We start from the raw sequence: 18,510 nt of genomic DNA on the forward strand, positions 1-18,510 counted from the left end.
GCTGCAGCCAGAGACCGGGGCATCGCGACCCGGAGAACTACCATCCCCAGCAGCCGGCGGAGAGAGGAGGGGCTGGCGTCACGTGGGCGCTCGGCCTGGGCGGGCTATTTCTCAGTGCGGCGGCGGCGGCGGCGGCTCGGGGGACCGGGGCCTTTTGTTTGGAGCGGCTGCGGGGGGGCCCCGGAGCGGCGAGGCCGGAGGCCTTCCCCAGCTCGCTCGGTCCCGGCACACCCTCGAGGGGGTGGGGAGGCCGCCCCCTGGGCCGGGCCTCGCCTTAGGCGCCGCCGCCCCGCCCCAGGCCCGCCCCGCCCGGCCTGAGGGGAGGAACCGGCCGGGCCTTCCCGCGCGGCCGAGACACCTCCGGAGTCGACTCCACTACCCCCCGTGCTCCGGACTCGAGGCTGCCTTTGGTTCCTTAGGCAGACGCCATGAAGATCAAGGATGCCAAGAAACCCTGTAAGATGGGGTCTTGGGCCCCCCGGGTTGGGAGAGCACTTTGGGCCCCGTGTAGAAGCGCCTTAGCGGAGCGGCGTTGTTCCCGGCCCGTCGGCCCTCGCAGGCGCCCGGCACGGGATGGGGGGGCGGAAGGACCATTTCAGCATCGGGGTCGAGGCTCCCTCTTCATTCCCCTGTGAGCGCGTGACGAACGCCTGCCGCCTCCTGGCCCTTTCCTCCCACTTCCTTCTCGAGATCTGGAAGGCACTTGGGGGAATTTTTGATTCGGGTTTTGCCAGACCAGACGGGAGCTATCAGTCCGCTCCCCCAGCTGGCTCTGAAGTGAGGTTGAAAATGGGTGTCATTTGCGCAGGGGCATTTACCGCCCCCCCCCCCTTTTTTTTTTTTTTTTTTTTTTTTACTGATTTCTGAGCTTCCAGCATGTGTCCTTGAAATCCTGGTGTGTTCCTGGGAGTTGTCACTGCTGTTACAATTAAAGCCTTTTTAAAACACGCCTGTAACCTACCAGCGGGTAATTGCTTTGGCTTGTTTTTGTTTAGAATAACAGCTAGATCGTGTTTGCTTGGAAAAAGACATAAAAGGATGAAAATCATAGGTATTCCCGCCGCTCAGGGCTAACCACTATTAATATTTTGGTGAATACTCAGATTTTTCTACGCCAGTATATATGTGCGAACTTTTTAATGAAACGTTCTTTCCCATGTTTTAAACGAGCGTATCAACTTTCATTTGCTTCCTTTTATTTTTAGCCTTTTAAAAACCTTTACTCCTGTAAATAGCTTATTTAGTCATTCATTGTGATTTCATACTAAGTACATTCTCCCAGAGCAACTAGGAATGTGGGGATGCATGCTTAGTTCTTAGAGTTGTGTTGATAGTTCACAGTTTTTAGTGTCTCAAGTGATAAAACGGAGCACTGACACCTTCCCTTCTGGCCCGTCAGGGTTCTTGTTACCTCAAGGGAGAGGCAACTTACTGCAGCACTCTGAAAACTATGGATTGTTATTTAAACGTGAGATAATTCATTCTTAATGTTACTGGTGAGGAAATTGAATTTATTTAGCCCCAGAGTAACTTTTCCAAGGCTATGCCAACCAACTCTGCTAATGAGGCTCAGGGCCCTAAGTGAACTCCTAGTCCAGTGTTCTTTTTTCTGCACCCATAGGGCATAGTTTAGTCTAAATACTTAAACACAAACCTTTCTGACGTGGTGATTTTATCTGCCTGCTGAAGAAAATGTGTATTTTAACGATGATTTCTTGTGATCTTTAAAGAGTACTTACTCAAGGGGTCTATAGAATAGTGATGGGAAGGTTTAAATGACAGTTAATAGAGAACCAGTTTTAATTTTCTTTACATTTGCTGAATTAAACTAACCTTGAACAGATGCAGTAACGTCGAACACTTGGACATGTTCCTTTAACACATACATTTTCCCTGCTTGTCTTAGAAGTTCCATTTGGTAAAATGAGTTGAACTTTGACAAGCTCATATTCTAACTCTTAGGGTATTTTCTTTTTGCCATGATGCTGATGTGATTTGTTAGATTTGGGCACACTTGTAATCAGGTATGAATGCTGCCTCTGTCAAAGGTGCTTCAGCAAAGATAATACGTAAAGGTTTATAAAATAAACTAAGTTGAGAAAGGAGCACCTGTTTTTTAGAAGTTGCTTATTACTGCTTAGGGCACAGTGTTGAAGGAGTCATGCTGAAACACTAGTCAGTTAATCGGATTTAGAAGTCTAAAGTGACATTTCCCGTTTCTTATATGTAAAAGGTGACTTTGCTGCTTCCTCAGTTCTTCACTGGGAAAGTAAAGAACATCTTGTTTTTGTGTGGGGGAAGTATTTCAATTATGAGCTATAAATATATAGACCCAGAAAGTGTCATTTCTGACGTTTCAAACCACTCCGATTAGGGAAAGATGTATTTGTGTTGTTTTTGAGTACTTGTATAGGGTTTTTTTTTTTTTATAATTATAAACTAAGTGAGCACTTCCTATGTGTAAGGCACTCTTTACATGCATTGCAGCATTAAACAAGTGGCTTTAGCTTCACACTCTTACATTCACCTAAGGGTTAGAAAACATTGCTTTTAGATACAACACTAATATATTACAGGGTTAGAAACCAAATGCATGTATTTAACCAGATAGTGAGAAAAAGAATCCGTTTCGTCCTCTAGTTGTATAAGGTTAGCGTTAATTCAACTCCAAGGGAAGGATGAAGTCAAACATGAACCTCATGACAAATTTTTCTAGTGAAAATTTTTCTAGTTTTCTATGAAAACCTGAAAAATGACAATGTTGGCTTGCTTTGCCTTATGTTTTTCACACTGCTTAAGTATTAGATGTTAAAAAGCCAATCACGGGTTCCTCTCTACCTGGACTGACCTGGACTGATATCTTAAGATATATTCAGTCTTTGTTTTGCTTACCTTTGTGACATGAAGCCTGATTAACAAGGGGACAGTAAAAGATAAATTTTTTTAATTTGATGAGATAAAGGTTTTTGAATCTCTGCTTTGCTAACCCAACCTGAAGCTTTTGTCAAGACCAAAGAGAAGTATATGGCATATATGTGTAGTTTGGCCTGTTTGTAAATTGAATCATTGTTTAACAATTATCACTTCCAGTAGATAATAAGGTACAATTTAATATGATAGTTTCTAACATTCCCTTAGATGTACCTAATTTACCAAAGGAAAAAAAAATCTTACGTGATGCTTTTCTAAGGAATTGTGACACTGAAGGTGTGAAGGTGATTATTTTCTTAGTCTATTTTGAAACACCAGCATTTTTATTTGGAGTGATTATCGGGAAGAGCAAAATGTCTTTTTTATCCAAGAAGTTGAAGCATACTTGGAGTTTACCAGTGCACATGCCCATTTTAGAATTTTGTTTCTTAAAATAATGTCTTGAACATTTTCATCATTTGGTTTCTCTTTCTGCTAAAGAATAATTAAATCCTAATTTGGCATAGGATCCCTTTGGGCTGAAATCTGCATGGGGCCAATAGCAATTAAATGGTTTGATAATGCTTCTCCCCCACCCCTTTACAATGCCTAGCAAGACACCAAACTCACATAACACAACTTATTAGAAATTAACAGTTTGCCCTGTGGCTAGATATCTCCTGCTGTTTAATCATTTCAAAAGGTGACTGGACATGCAGGTTTCTTCATTCATGATCCACCCTGGTGAGGAAGATAATTCTTGGTAGCACTTTATGCTTATGGTAGTCCTGGATATTTTTGTTACTTGCAGGGAACTAATGGCAGCTCTTTTAGGCTCGGCTGAGAAATAGACTAGGAACTATTATTTTTTTGAAGTCCAAGTAAATCACAGGAGATTCTAGGAAAGTCTGGGGAAGGCAATGCATATTTGCCATCATCAAAGTACGTATTTGTATTTGTGGAGTGTGTGCTTTGTTTTTTAAATGTGTGTTTTGGTTCATTTTCTTTTTTTACCTTGGCAGTGGAGAGTTTAATTCTCAAAGAATAAAAAAATATTTAGCTTATATGCAGTAAGTAGGCTGCTCATGCACTGGTGACCTACTTTTAACCTATCCCTTGGCTAAAAGCAACAAAGCTATAGGTATAGATACTTGCCTGACTTTTTAGAAAACTGATGTTTTTATTACCTCATAAGCTATTAGTGGACCTGTGGTTGTACTTAATAACCTTATATTTGCTTCATGCTTTCATTGCAAATAAAGTTTGAGCTCCATGATCCTTTCCCCTCCTATTTTGGTCAGTGAGAAAATGGGGGGTTTTTTTGTTTTTGTTTTTTTTTTATGTACTGAACAATGTAAAGATCGGTTATTTGACCACTTACTAAATGATAGGGAGTGGGTCATAATTAAGGATTTGTTTTCTGTGGTGCACGCCTGGCTGGATCAGTTGTTAGAGCATGCAGTTCTTGATCTCTGGGTTGTGAGTTCCAACCCCATGTTAGGTGTAGAGATTACTTAAAAAATAAAATCTTAAAAAAAAAAAGAAGAAGAAGAAGAACTTGTGTTTTCTGTGTTCTTATTGCCTTCTCCATACTTTTTGAATGTGGTCCTCCCCACCTGCCCACATAAGGAAATGAATTCCAGAATTCTGCTGAGTTGAAAGGCTCACTAATACCAAAGGTGGCTGTTACCAGTTTTTGTGTTTTTTTTTTTTTTTTGTCAGTGGCAAGGCTGAGTTCTCTTTCAGTATCTACCTTCCTGATTTTAAGAAGAGAATTACCATAAATGAGATTTACTAAGAAATAGAGGGAACATGTTATGATCTAGATTGCACATGATGATGAGTGAGAAACTCATCATTTACAATCTAGTTACCCTTCCTTTAAGAACAGACATCTCCTAGGCTAGATGTGAGATGAATCTTGAGCTTTTTGCATTCATAATTTTAAAAGCCTACCTCTAGGCAATAACCCTTAAAGAAATTACATAGTTCTTCCAACTTAATCTGAGGTATTTGGAAGAACCTTCTGTTTCTTTAGTGTACAAAAGTGGCTACACAAAGATTTAAAATTGAATGGTAGGTGTGCCTGGAAAAAAGCTCAGTTAGCTAAGCTTCTGACTTTTGACCTCAGCTCATGTCTTGATCTCCCTCAGCTCCGTGCTGGGCTTGAAGCCTACTTAAAAAGATAAAATTGAATGGTAGTACTCTGTTTCATAAGTTTGTCATTGTTGATGGTTGTTAGGTCATACATATTTTATATTCTTCAGCAATTAATGTAATTTAAAAGAAATGAGGGATTTGGTATACTGTAATAATAAAACAGCTTTGTTTGCAAATGTTTTTTACTTTCTGTGTGGAGTTTTCCTTTTCAGATAGGACAAGTTTGGTTGTTTCATGCAAATAGATCAAGAAAAGCCTTTTAAAAGAAGTGAAAGGTTTTTGTTTTTCTTTATCATTTTAATGATAATTACACCTAAACAGTCATTTTCTGTCTCTGAGAAAGAACTAGTTAACACTTGCACCCAATCCTGTTTCATTCACAAACAGGATTTCATTCTGTGAGCCTTTCTGTTGCCTACTCCACAGCTCCGTGTTTTGGAATTGGCCATTGCCCTTTGGGGTCAAAAACCTTAGTGCTAACCACACAGGTTTAGAAAAGTAGAAAGTTTCTTCCTCCCCAGTATTTTTATCTGTAAACTTCAGATATCTTCCTAGGCAGTAAGTAAGGTTCTTTTAAAAATTATGGTTTCATGTAAGAATTAAAAGTTCTTCACATAAGTGTTAATTGGTTTTGTTTTTTTTTTCTTTCAAGAATGGCAGTGTTCACTTATTTATAAGCCTGGGAGTAGGCAGGGACTTCTGACTAAAAATAAAAATAAAATGAACTTTGAACTTGGTAATGTTTCAGCGTTATAGTTTGCGTGGAAGTAACATTTTTATTTGCATATTTTGACACCTGACAAAGGCATAGAAAGAAAAACTATAAACTTAAACAATTTTTAAAGTATTTTGAACTTTGGAAAATAAAAGTTTTTAGCTCAATAAAACTCACCTTGTAGAAACTTTTCTATCCCAAAATATACTTTACATATCAGCAATGATTTGCACACCCACCCCCATGAAATCTAGAATCAAGTATCAATCAAATAAATCATTTTGGTTATATAATATCAGAAGCATTCCTATGTTTTATCTAATATACATTGAAAAGTGTCCTAACTGCATATCTGTTCAACAGTTTGGGAAAATTTTGAAGGCATCTCTGATTTATTGGATCAGTAAAGCTACTCTGTATTGTTTTCTTTTAAGACCAACAGTTGCTGTGAATATCTCCTTTGTAGCTGTTAGTATTGCTACTTCCTAGTAGGGATTGAAAAATTGAGAAACTTTAGCCTGTTTCTTTTACTACATCTTAGTTATTTATAAAAACATAGGCATAAAAGCATAATGCCTCTTTGGGGTCTTACTGCCACCCAGATTATGGTCTTATATCATTTTACTATTTTTTTAAAGAAGTTTCTATTTTAAGATTGTCTTTATTATAGACCTGTATCTGCAACTTGGGTTTCCAATACAAAAACAGGCTAGAAAGAAAGAAAAGGAAAGAAAGAAAAGTGAGCTCTTTCTCCAGGAAAAGAATTACACTTCCTCATATTTAATATTAATTTCAGTAAATGTAAAATTCTGCAATGGAGAAATATATAGAATCCTATCTTGCTGAATTGTATGTTCCTGGTTTCTAATAGTCACACATAACAAAAACACTAATATTTAAGAAACAGAATTTTAGAGGGAACTAGTCGTCTTTGACAACTTCTACATAAACACCTGTTATATATTTTATTCTGAGGCATTTTGTAATATATGTATTTAAGTATTAAATTATTTTGAGTATCATCTTGTTTAAGATCCCAGAGAATAGAAACAGACCTTAAAGAAACTTGGATTCAGAGAAGTTAATGGCTCTTCTAAAGTCATATAGTCCAGTTAGTGAAAGAGCACCAAGTCCCAACTTATCTACCCAAATGATAGAACTGGCTGCCCACATATGCCCCAGGTAGACTTATCTTCAATATTATTAACAGCTAATTTTATTAACCAGATGTACCAAAGAAACCTAATGCTTAATGAGAAAGAATAAGATTTCTTTTTAAGGAGGTACTTTTACCTTGGGTTACTTGAAGTAATTATAGGCCAATTTTACTATGTTACAATGTTACTAGAAACATCATCAAGTCCTAGGTGGTGACCTATTTATTAAAACAGAATTGTTCCAAATTTTTCCTGATCCCCTGCGGCATATGATAAGTATTTAATAAATGAAAAGGAATGCCTACCTGACCAGGAATTAAAAGGCCCTGGACCAGCTCTAAGCATCCTATGTTACAGAGTTTTAGAAAATACACAAAGTAATGCTTCAAATGGAAAAAGTTGAGTTGCACATAGAAGATGCATCTTACCCCCAAAATATTACTGACTGCATGATTCAGAGTAAGCGAAATTTGTGGCTAATTAACTAGTTTCTAACTAATTTGTGTTTCTAAAACCAGTGTAGATAAAGTTATTACTTTTTTTAATCCACAGCTTTCCCATGGTTTGGCATGGACATTGGGGGGACTCTAGTAAAGCTCTCCTATTTTGAACCTATTGATATCACAGCAGAGGAAGAACAAGAAGAGGTTGAGAGCTTAAAAAGTATCCGGAAATATTTGACTTCTAATGTAGCATATGGATCCACTGGTATTCGGGATGTACACCTTGAACTGAAGGATTTAACACTTTTTGGCCGAAGAGGGAACTTGCACTTTATCAGATTTCCAACCCATGACCTGCCTACTTTTATCCAAATGGGAAGAGATAAAAACTTCTCAACATTACACACGGTGCTATGTGCTACAGGAGGTGGTGCTTACAAGTTTGAAGAAGATTTCCGCACAGTAGGTATCTGTTACTTAAAGCCAAACATTGATACCCATTCTCTTTAATTTTTAAAACATGAGTCTAGGTTTCCTTCCATCTTACATGTTTCTTAGATTAGTTGCCCCTGCTTGGATACAGAGGAAGTTTATATTCATGACAAGCTTTTCATCTGGGACATGTTTTTGGCGGTGGGGGGTGGGGTGGGAGGGGGCAGAGGGAGACAGTCTCAAGCAGGCTCCACTCTCAATGTAGAGCCCAACATGGGGCTCCATCTCATAACCTTGAGACCATGACCTGAGCCAAAATCAAGAGTAAGACATTTAACCAACTGAGCAACCTAGGCACCCTTCTTTTGGGGCACTTAAACACCTTTATAGACTGAGTAAAAAATCACCCAGATTTGGCCTTATTGTACATAATGTTTGGTAAAACCTGCTAGGTTTAGGGACTGTTACAAAGCTGCAATAAGAAGAAATTTCAGTGAATTAGGTAGTGTACAAAGCCAGATATAAGTGGGGTTTGAATTATTTTCACTATTATTGTCCTGTGTTTGCATTGCTCTTTGTTATTACTCATATAGCCCTCTCTCCTAGGGCCATCCCCCTCCCCCAAAGAAAAACAGCTGAAGCCAGTGTCTTTTGACTAGTAGACATCTGAATGAAAGTCCCTATTACCTCCTTTTCCTGATTTTATCTGTCAACATTACCATGGTCTTGTCTCAAAGAGTGCCATTTGGAAATGGCAAATGTAAGCATTGATTTATGTGCTAGTGGGGGTTTGCCAAGCTTCTAGTTCTTTCCATTAGAGTAAAGATTAGAAAGTTGGCATTTGGGGCTACTGAAATTTGTTTTCTGTGAAAATATGCAAGTGGACCGTTTAATTTCTTAAATTTATATAGGGAAAATCTTAATAGAACATAAGTGATCACTTACATGGCTCATATAACATAAGCCCCTTAAACTTTGGGATAGTTTAAAAATCTAAATTTTTTTTAATTCTTTTATTTTGATGGATAATACTGATTTGTTTTCAATTTATTGAATAATTTGAACATAAATTTCATGAATTTGAGACCAGTTTGCTTGGACATGAGATATTTGATGTTTAGTATTCTTACCAAAAGCAGTGTCCTTGATGCCAGCTTTCATTTCACCTGGCCACTATCAATATTTTCTAGTGATGAAGTTCTGTAATAACTTTCCTGTTGATGCTCCATCATTTATTAAGCTAATAATTGAGCATGTAGTATATGTCAGGTATTATGCTAGACACAGCTCAGCTGGAAATAAGACACAGTCTTAGCCCCGAAAGAATGTAGTAGTCTAGACCACACAAATGATTTAAAAGTAAAAGTACCGTGTCTGATAATTAATGCTATTACTGTGAAAAACAGTGCCACGGGAACACCAGAGTAGTGTGGTACCTAACAAGTTCTGGAGAACGAAAGCTTCCCAGAGGAAGTGATCTCTAAGCTGAGATTTTATTACAAATACTTTATAATATTCTTTACTAACCTGAAATGAGTTTAATAATTTCAAACTAGTACTCAAAGTATAATATAGAGACAGGAAATGAAGTTATTTATATATTGGTAGATTTCTCTAGTAGGATCACATAAAAGGGGCATAATGAAATAGTTAGATGCTGGCACTTAGATATAAATTCACCGTAAATTCTAAAGCCACAAATGATAACAGATTGATATGGAAGTCCAGTATTCCCTCAGTTTATATAATGGTTGCATTCCTAGCAAATTTAGTGTATATATATTAAAACCATATAAAGAATACTTTATGTTTACACAGGCATGGATAATTATAAACCAATTTTCCTACTGCTACCTACAAAAATGTCTGTCAGAACAGTGAAAGATAGAGCAGGAATGGGATATTTCTTTGTTTTGCACAACTGCCCCACTCACTGGAGTTGTGCCCCACTCATTTGCACAACTGCCCCACTTATCTGACATCACAAGTCCCTGCCCATTAAATGTTAGTTTGGTTCTTTTCTCCTCTCTTTGTGAAAACTGAAATAATCCCCACAAATACCTCCAGAGGTAATACCACCATCACCAAGAATCATAGGACTAAGAGATATTGACACAAAACAAGTGGAAATGTATAGATGATTTTGAAGTTTTATAAAGTATGTGAAAATTATACAGTGCATTTGAGTCAAATATTTTTAATACTGTCCCTTGTTCACTTTGTACAACTTTTTTGGTGTTTTTGTGTGGTTTTTGTTTTTGTTTTTTACAGATTGGAAACCTCCACCTGCACAAACTGGATGAACTTGACTGCCTTGTAAAGGGCTTGCTGTATATAGATTCTGTCAGTTTCAATGGACAAGCAGAGTGCTATTATTTTGCTAATGCCTCAGAACCTGAGCGATGCCAAAAGATGCCTTTTAACTTGGATGATCCCTATCCACTGCTGATAGTGAACATTGGTTCAGGAGTCAGTATTTTAGCAGTCCATTCCAAAGACAACTATAAACGAGTAACCGGGACAAGGTAGTAACCTTTTTGTTCTTATTGCAGCATTCATGTTGTTTTATACACAGAAGTTGTGAACTCATATTAATGCCAGCCTTTAACATGTATTTATGCAATAGAAAAAAAAGGTAGATGTGTAAGTAGAAGTTAAAGTGTTACAGATAATTTTGTTTCATAAGGTATGTGTGTAAAGACTCAAACTGAAATCATTATTTATATTTGCTTAGCAACAGTTGGCACTAAACTTTCCACAATTGTAAGAGGGAATTTTTATCTGGAATGATTCCAGTGACTTTTTTATTTTCCAAAGCATTCTTCTCTCCTTTCACTATTTTATAGATATATTTAAGCCTAATGCTTGACACTGGTTAGCTTGCATGCTGATTGGATTAGATTCATATTTAAGTGTTGTGTTAGACAACATTATGATAATTCTTATAGGATGAATTGAACATAAGCTCTTTATGGAATAACATTAATGTTCCAAATATCCCATAGTGTTTTCTATAATGCCTGAAGTATTGTGAAATGAAATTTTTAAATTGTCCTTATGATTCTGATATATACTTGAGGAAGAAAGATTTTGGGGTTTATGAAAAACACTCATTTCCATTTTAAAGTAGTGCTCTTATTAAAGTGATACTTAATATTTTTGTTCATTTTAACTAAACTGCCCCCCTCATGGAGCTCAGACTCACAACTCTGAGGGTCACATGTTCTACTGACTGAGCCAGCCAGGCGCCCCTAAGTGATCCTTAAATTAGTATTTTATCTCTATGGTAGCTAAAAATCTACCTCTATTGTGATGCTCTATGCCAGAGAATTACAGGGAAGTATTACCTACTGCAGTCAATTCTAAAAGAAATTAAGTCTGGTTAACTAAATTCCAGCAGTGACCAGGAATAGAGTCTGTTAGAAATTGAGGTGAAACTGAGGAACAAAGGTTTTGATTTTAGGGGTTAGAGAGACATTTCATTTTATCAGCATATCCAAAAGAATAACAGAACCAAGTAAATTTCTGGCATTAACATATTGACCAGACTGACAAAAATTTTCTCACCATATTCATTTCTGGGTCACGTTAAATGCTTATGTATCACAGTGAATTGATTTCAGCCTTGTCAGACCAAGTAAATAGATCTTTCACTAAATCATTTCCTGGAAACCATTTAGAGTTACAAATTTTCTCCTTTTAATTCATATAGCAATTTTTAACATTTAAACTGCTTTTTCACACACATAAAAGCATTTATTTTTTGGCAATTACAAAGTGTAAGGAATTGGTAAAGATGATAGAAGATATAAAATATCTCTTCCATCCTCATGATGCTTCCACCAAGTGATTATCTTTCCCTGTGGTTTATTTCATCTGACAAATTTAGTTTTGCTAGGCATTTTTCTTACCTTCATTATGTTGATATTTCAGCACTTGGCATTAGCAATATGTTCTTTCTTCGTGTTTGTTGAATATATGAATACTCTTATTTTTACTCTGGAAGAAGAATACAGTGTATAAATGTAACTTACCCAGTTTTATTTTCTTTAGCCTTGGTGGAGGTACCTTTCTGGGTTTATGCTGTCTGTTGACTGGCTGTGAAAGTTTTGAAGAGGCTCTTGAAATGGCATCCAAAGGTGACAGCACCCAAGCCGACAAGCTGGTCCGTGATATTTATGGAGGAGATTATGAAAGATTTCGTCTGCCAGGTTGGGCGGTAGCATCTAGGTAACTTTAATATTTATGTTGTAATGAAAGTTGCTTATTTAGTTTTTAGAAAGCAATATATATTAGGAAGTTGTAAGGAGGCTTACTTACTCTTAACCCAGTTTAGGTTCCAAGTTTTGAACATTCATGTAGTTTAAAAATTAGATACACATTAAGAAGTCTCCCAGGTATATACCCTATAGGAAACCATTTTTATTCTTGTGCATCCTTTCAGTTTTTCTTGATGCAAATGTAAATACATATCCTTATCCTCCCCTTATTTAGAAGGTAACTTGCAAAAGGTAATATTTGTATACTACTATACAGCATACTGTATATACTCTTCAGTAGGCAAGATATCCTAGTCTATCTGCTGGCCTCCCACCCTACCTTCATTTCTCTCTCTTTCTCACCTTTTCTCCCCCTTCCCTTTTCCTCTCCCTCTCCCCCCCCCCCTTATTAACAGCTTCTTGGTATTTTATTGTGTGGGTTTATCAAAGTTTGTTGGATGTTTTGGTGGTTTCCAGTATTTTGCTGTGTATAGTTCATGGGTCAGTCAGTAACCTTGTTAACATGCATTATTTTGTACATACCACATTTATCTGTAAGATAAATTCCCAAAAATGTTGATTATCAGCAGAACTGATTTTGTCTTTCATTTCTTTGCAGTTTTGGGAATATGATTTATAAGGAGAAGCGAGAATCTGTTAGTAAAGAAGATTTAGCAAGAGCAACTTTAGTTACTATCACCAATAACATTGGGTCTGTGGCACGAATGTGTGCTGTTAATGAGGTAAAAAAATTAACTGTATGGAAAATGTGGATTGAAATTTTATTTATGTACAGCAGGGCTTCTTTATGTTCCTTAAGGAGGTCTCTAGGATTGAGGTTACTCATCTCTGTTAAATCCCAAGGCTCATTAGCTAAATATCATGTGTACCCACTTATTGTTATTTGTAAAGAAAATAGCAGATAATTCAAATTGGAAGGAGGACAAATAGATATTTATATTTCAAATTTGTCTAGAAGCTTTTCCACAAATATACCACCTAAATCTCTTGAAGATAGAAAATTCTTTTTTCAAACATAGGACATTTTTGAGGTAACTACTGAAAGAGGGTTTGGTTTTGTTTTTTGGGTTTTTTTGGTTGGTTTTTTTTTTTTGCTGTTAATGTTGCATTTGATTAGCAAAGTGCTTGGAAGTTTTCTTATTGCCTTTGGCTTCTTTACAGTGCTGCCTTGTTGCATATGGATCAAGCAGCATTGTACAGGGCTATGAAGGCATTGAGACTTGTTCTTCACATGCAATTTGAATGATACATACTTATGAGAAGCATAGATTTACCTCGTAGATTTGCCTCACTATTGGGTTATTTTTATATGAAGGAGAGTAAATACACAGTTCTGCCTTCATGTAATAGATGTATTTGCCCATTTAATTTTTGTAAATAATCAAATACTTTAAATGAATTGGAAATTTTGCTTTCTGAGGGAATCCTTCATTTGTTCATTCATTTATTCATTGTGGAGTACCTTGTACCAGGTATTTTTCTAGGCACTAGGGATATATTAGTGAAAAAAACAAAGACCCCTGACTTTGTGGAGCTTCCATCTATTCTAGTGATAGAGTAAATTTTTTAGTATATGTTAGGTAATAAATGCTACTTTTTACAAAAAGAAAACCAAACAAGATAAAGAGAATGGCAGAAGACAGATTGCTGCGTAGTTTGCTTGTTAAAGGAAGGCTTTATTGAAAATGTGACCCTTGGATAAATATTTAGAGGAGGTAAGATAATCATGCATATTATTCTGTGTTAAAATCCAGAGTTCTAAGTGTCTCAATAACAGTTTAGTAAGTTGGTGGAAAGAGCCACTAACAGGTGTTTTAACCCAGGTTTGGGGAATATTTCACTTTTGGGGGCAGACAATATTCTGGGACCTTTTTTCTTAGCCCTGTAGATCTATCTAGATTTTCACTGGCCACTTAATAGTAATTAAGGCCATAGCTTACACTATCCAAACTCAGTGTGCAAAAATGTATACTCAGAAGTCAATATATTGTGAGAATAGAAAAGCATTTTGGAGATTGAAACACTAGTTCCTCCATCTAAGATTTCCTTCAAGGTATCTAGGGAACTAAATTAGTGAGTTGCATCTTAGCAGAGAGTAACTTGATGGGTTAGGCAGGGCCGGAGATGCTGGAAGCCTCAAGTTTACAGTGTTTTAATTCTAAACACATTTAAAATACTCTTCCTTGGTTTCTCTCCTTTAATCTCAATAATATTTCTCCAAATTACTTTCTTAATAGGTTATTTATTGGCCATTTTCAAAAACAAGTCTCATCTAAAATCATTTACTAGGTCTTTCGAGAACTTTTCTTTTTTAAAATAGATTGTATTTTTTAGACAAGTTTTAAGTTCACAACAAAATTGAGTGGAAAATACAGAGTTCCCACATATACTCTTGAACTCCACTATCACCCAAAGCCCATAGTTTACATTTTGGCTTACTCTTGGTATATATTCTATGGATTGTGACAAATGTGTAGTGATATATCCTGAACTAAATTTTATATATTCAGGATTATGGAGGTATATGTACCAGGAATGTAATAGACACTAAAAAAAGGTAGTGGCTAATTATATTTTTAAGTGGAGATTTTCTAAACCCTACTGTATTATAAAATGTACTTGATAGCTCTTATTTCAGGTCATTTTATTTGTTCTTTTCTTTTAGAAAATAAACAGAGTTGTCTTTGTCGGAAACTTTTTACGTGTCAATACTCTCTCAATGAAACTTTTGGCATATGCACTGGATTATTGGTCAAAAGGTCAACTGAAAGCATTGTTTCTAGAACATGAGGTATGATAGGAAAATTATGTTTTGTGAATTTTAATAGTATGCTTTTTTATATGCAAGTTTTATATTGCTTCTTGCTGTGTACTTAGAAGTATAAAACTGCGATTTACTAAATACTATATTGAGTCCCACACTTCAGTTTCAATTGGGGAGATAGGGGTTACTATAACCCCCATAAAGGTTACATGGCCCATTAATGCAGGCGCCCCATTAAGAGGGAGTTTCCCACTTCTGACCAAGAGAGAGCAGTATTAGATCTTATTAACTCCTTAAATATTGGGATTGCTTGTGTACTTAGTGGATTTGTTTTGTTAAATTGTTTTTTGGGTTTTTTTCCTCCCTTGAAATAATATTAAATGTGAACAACACAAAAATATGTAATTTAGCAGTGAAAATTTTTAAAATTCTTAATCCTCCCATCACAACCTCACTTCCACCTCCAGAGGTGACCACTGTTAAAATTTTGGAGTTTATTCAAGATTTTTTTCCTATTCTTTCACTACATCCATTTATTCTGATCTGAAAATATCAGTTCATGTAATATTTTGGGTTAAGTAAATTAACCTTGAATTATTTTGTTTCTGGTCAAGTGGACATATTAATAATTTTAATAACACATATTCAGAGTTTTCCCTTATAAGTGTCTGTTTCATTGTCCCTACTCTCACCCTGTAGTTGAGAATGGTGTCCTGCTGTGCAGGCTCCGCATGGCATGCTGTATGCTGTGAGGATGACACATGAACAAAAGGAATTGTGTTTGAGGAAAAGGGGCAAGAGGGGTACAGAGTTGCAGCAATAACCTTAGAAGCTTTTTAATGTCTAAGAGCAGTACTTTAAAAATAGGTATTTCAGGGGTACCTGGGTGGCTCAGTTGGTTAAGCATCTGCCTCTTGATTATGGCTCAGATCATGATCTCACCGTCATGAGATCAAGCCCCAGTTGGGGGCATGGAGCCTGCTTAAAATTCTCTGTCTCTGTTCTTTCCCCGTGCGCGCTCGCTCTCGCTCTCTCAAAAGCACGTATTTCATATTTTCAGATATTAACTGATAACACAGATTGGTAGATTTCCAAATAGATGTTCTTAAATAGATTATAATAAATATCTGTTCCTAATAATGAATATTGTATGCTAATTTAAAAGCTAGACTGCATTAATAATTGTTTTTAAATTATACAGGGATACTTTGGAGCAGTTGGTGCACTTCTTGGGCTGCCAAATTTCAGCTAAAAAGCATCCGGTTTCTCTCTGCTAATAAATGTCATCCAAGAGGAACTGAAAACCAGAGGCATCATTACTGGGAACCAAAGGATAACAGAGTAGCACTACTGCTGTTGATTTTTAAATGTCAGAATGGTAAGCTGCTGAAAGTTGCCATATTAAAAGAGAGCTTGGTAACATGTGAAGTATTTCTAATTGAAATGCTTTCCCTTCTGTATATAACCAGTGTTAAATCCTTAAATGCAATACAGCCTCTGATTCTTGAGCTTCCTCTGAGAAGATTTTCTATTTATTTTATGTAGCCAAGATTGCAGTACTGTATGCTCAAACACAAATCTTAAAGTCTCAGAAATGTTTAGCTCCTGAAAATAATTGAATCTGAATAAGTGTGTTCTATGTGTTTTGGTTACTAGTAAGTGGACAGTAACATACTCTGTATCAAACTTATTGAAATGGCTATCAAAGATGATCATTTTTATGTGATTTTAGAAATGTTAAGGCAATATTAATTTTTCATTATTGTAGTTTTGTCAGCATTTCCCCTGGCCAAAAAAGCACGTTTATGTGATCTTTTCCCAGACATACAAGCTTTTTCAAATGGTATAATTTAATTAAAATACTATTGTTAAATATTAGCCTGAATTTTAAAATGAATCCTAGAAAATTATTTAAAAATGTTTCATATTTTTTAATTGGAGGCTCAATTACTTATTTGAAAGTCCATTTAATGAAGTCCCAGGACTCTTCTAGTAGAATATGTTTTGCGTGCATTGATAAAAGTCTGTGATCTTTCTGTACCACATTTATCTTGGGCCCAAACTGAGTCATTTCTGTTTAATTAGGTCTGACCATCAAAACTACAGACTTTAATCTATTATGAACAGCAACCAAATCATATTTATTCTAAACAGATGTGATGGAAATCTGAAATATGAATGGTTTTGAAGCTGTAGGAGTCTGAGGCAGTATTACAGAATTCTAAAAAGATCAGTGTTTTACCATTTTGGTAATAGAGGCATTATAGTTTCAAAATTTGTAAGTCCTTTTGCCTTGGAATTTGTTCTCTTTGTTGAAGTCATTTTTTATAATGTTACAAATCTTTTCAGATTTTTACTTTGGCAGCAACATTTTGGAGGTCCTGTAGTTCAGCAAATATTCAAGACCATTACTTAATGGTTTACAAAGTAGACTTGGAGAAAATATTCACCTCCTTAAATTACCAGTAAATCTGGATGTACTTGGAAGAGTTTAAAAATTGTGTATATTACAGGAAGAAAGAAGTATTAGTATGTTTTTATAGAACATAATTTTGCTCCATAAAGAACAATTTGCAGTAGAGGTGCTGGACATTTCTCCTTATAGTTTTCAAATTTTGTGCTCAAATATTTAAAATTCAGTTTTATTTATCTAAAGAGATGAACATATGAACAATAGGAGTGAATACTTAGAGGAAAAAGCATGCAAGGTAATGTTTTGGATTTAGAATATTTGGAACTTGGCATTCATGTTCCGTCAGTAAGCCACTCTGAAACCCGACAGTGACTAAACATCTGTGACTTTACTGTTTCCATTGTTGTGGTTAGATCTTTCTGTCACTACAAAAAGCTACATGTTCAGTTTATTTTAAAATTTTGTGATTTGGACATTTGTACAAAAAGTTTTTATTTTTAAATGATAATTTCACGTTGTATCTTGTGGCAAACTACCTTACCAGCTGTACATTTAGGACTGTGTTTAAGAAAGAAATGGAGGGGCGCCTTGCTGGCCTAGTCGATTGAGTGTCTGACTCTTGATTTCAGCTCAGGTCATGTTCTCACAGTTTGTGATTTTGAACCCTGTGTCAGGCTATGCACTGCTAGCATAGAGCCTGCTTGGGATTTTCTCTCTGCCTCTCCACCACTCACATTCTCTCTCTCTCTCTCTCTCTCGAAATAAATAAAAACTTAAAAAAGAAAGAAAAGAAAATGGAATGGTCAGGGTCCATGTAAGTTAATTTGATCAATGTTCTGGTTAATCTGAGAATGTGGTTCATACTTTGTGTCCTTTGAAACTGAAATTTCCTATTAAAATGCATATAAAGTGAACAACCATTTCAGCACTGTTGCTCTTGGCCATTCTCATGTACAGTCAAGAATTACTTGAGTAATAAGAATGAACACAGAGTTGTGATCAAGACTGCCAAGATTATGTTTTTTTAAACATAATCTCATGAAATTCTTTGTAAGCATACAGTGGTAAATAGGTTTGGTTCTAAGCCCAAACAGCATAATGCCTCAGAGCTCTATTTCTACTAGGCTATACTGTTTAAGAACATAAAGTGTGAGCAGTATGTAATTTTATATTTTCTAGCAGGCATATTTAAAAAGTAAAAAGAAACCGGTGAAAATCATTTTGATTATATATTTC

The 18,510-nt window shown here is 36.2% G+C and overlaps 1 protein-coding gene across 3 annotated transcripts; it reads left to right on the forward strand.

The window, feature by feature from the left end:
* Positions 1 to 293: 293 nt before the first annotated feature.
* On the forward strand, positions 294 to 16,239 carry PANK3 (pantothenate kinase 3). 3 transcript variants are annotated; one of them, XM_007077639.3, is made up of 7 exons: positions 294 to 456; positions 7,495 to 7,847; positions 10,089 to 10,342; positions 11,871 to 12,047; positions 12,696 to 12,819; positions 14,763 to 14,888; positions 16,063 to 16,239. In XM_007077639.3, exons 1-7 carry the CDS (start codon positions 429 to 431, stop codon positions 16,111 to 16,113), a joined length of 1,113 nt encoding a protein of 370 aa, XP_007077701.1. In that variant the 5' UTR covers positions 294 to 428; the 3' UTR covers positions 16,114 to 16,239. The 3 variants fall into 3 exon arrangements, with proteins under 3 accessions (XP_007077701.1, XP_042848663.1, XP_042848656.1); XM_042992729.1 differs by lacking the exon at positions 294 to 456 and adding an exon at positions 6,405 to 7,401; XM_042992722.1 differs by lacking the exons at positions 294 to 456; positions 7,495 to 7,847 and adding an exon at positions 8,464 to 8,577.
* Positions 16,240 to 18,510: the final 2,271 nt, after the last annotated feature.

The sequence above is a fragment of the Panthera tigris genome, chromosome A1 (assembly GCF_018350195.1).
Source record: "Panthera tigris isolate Pti1 chromosome A1, P.tigris_Pti1_mat1.1, whole genome shotgun sequence".
In the NCBI taxonomy this organism is placed as follows: domain Eukaryota; kingdom Metazoa; phylum Chordata; class Mammalia; order Carnivora; family Felidae; genus Panthera; species Panthera tigris.

Bases quoted from the DNA above. Each gene is read 5' to 3' on its own strand.
- PANK3 (XM_042992729.1), top strand. From the start codon at position 7,323: ATGCTTCAAATGGAAAAAGTTGAGTTGCACATAGAAGATGCATCTTAC. The intron at 7,402-7,494 runs GTAAGCGAAATT...TTTAATCCACAG, and splicing joins TACTGACTGCATGATTCAGA to CTTTCCCATGGTTTGGCATG. The intron at 10,343-11,870 runs GTAGTAACCTTT...TATTTTCTTTAG, and splicing joins AAACGAGTAACCGGGACAAG to CCTTGGTGGAGGTACCTTTC.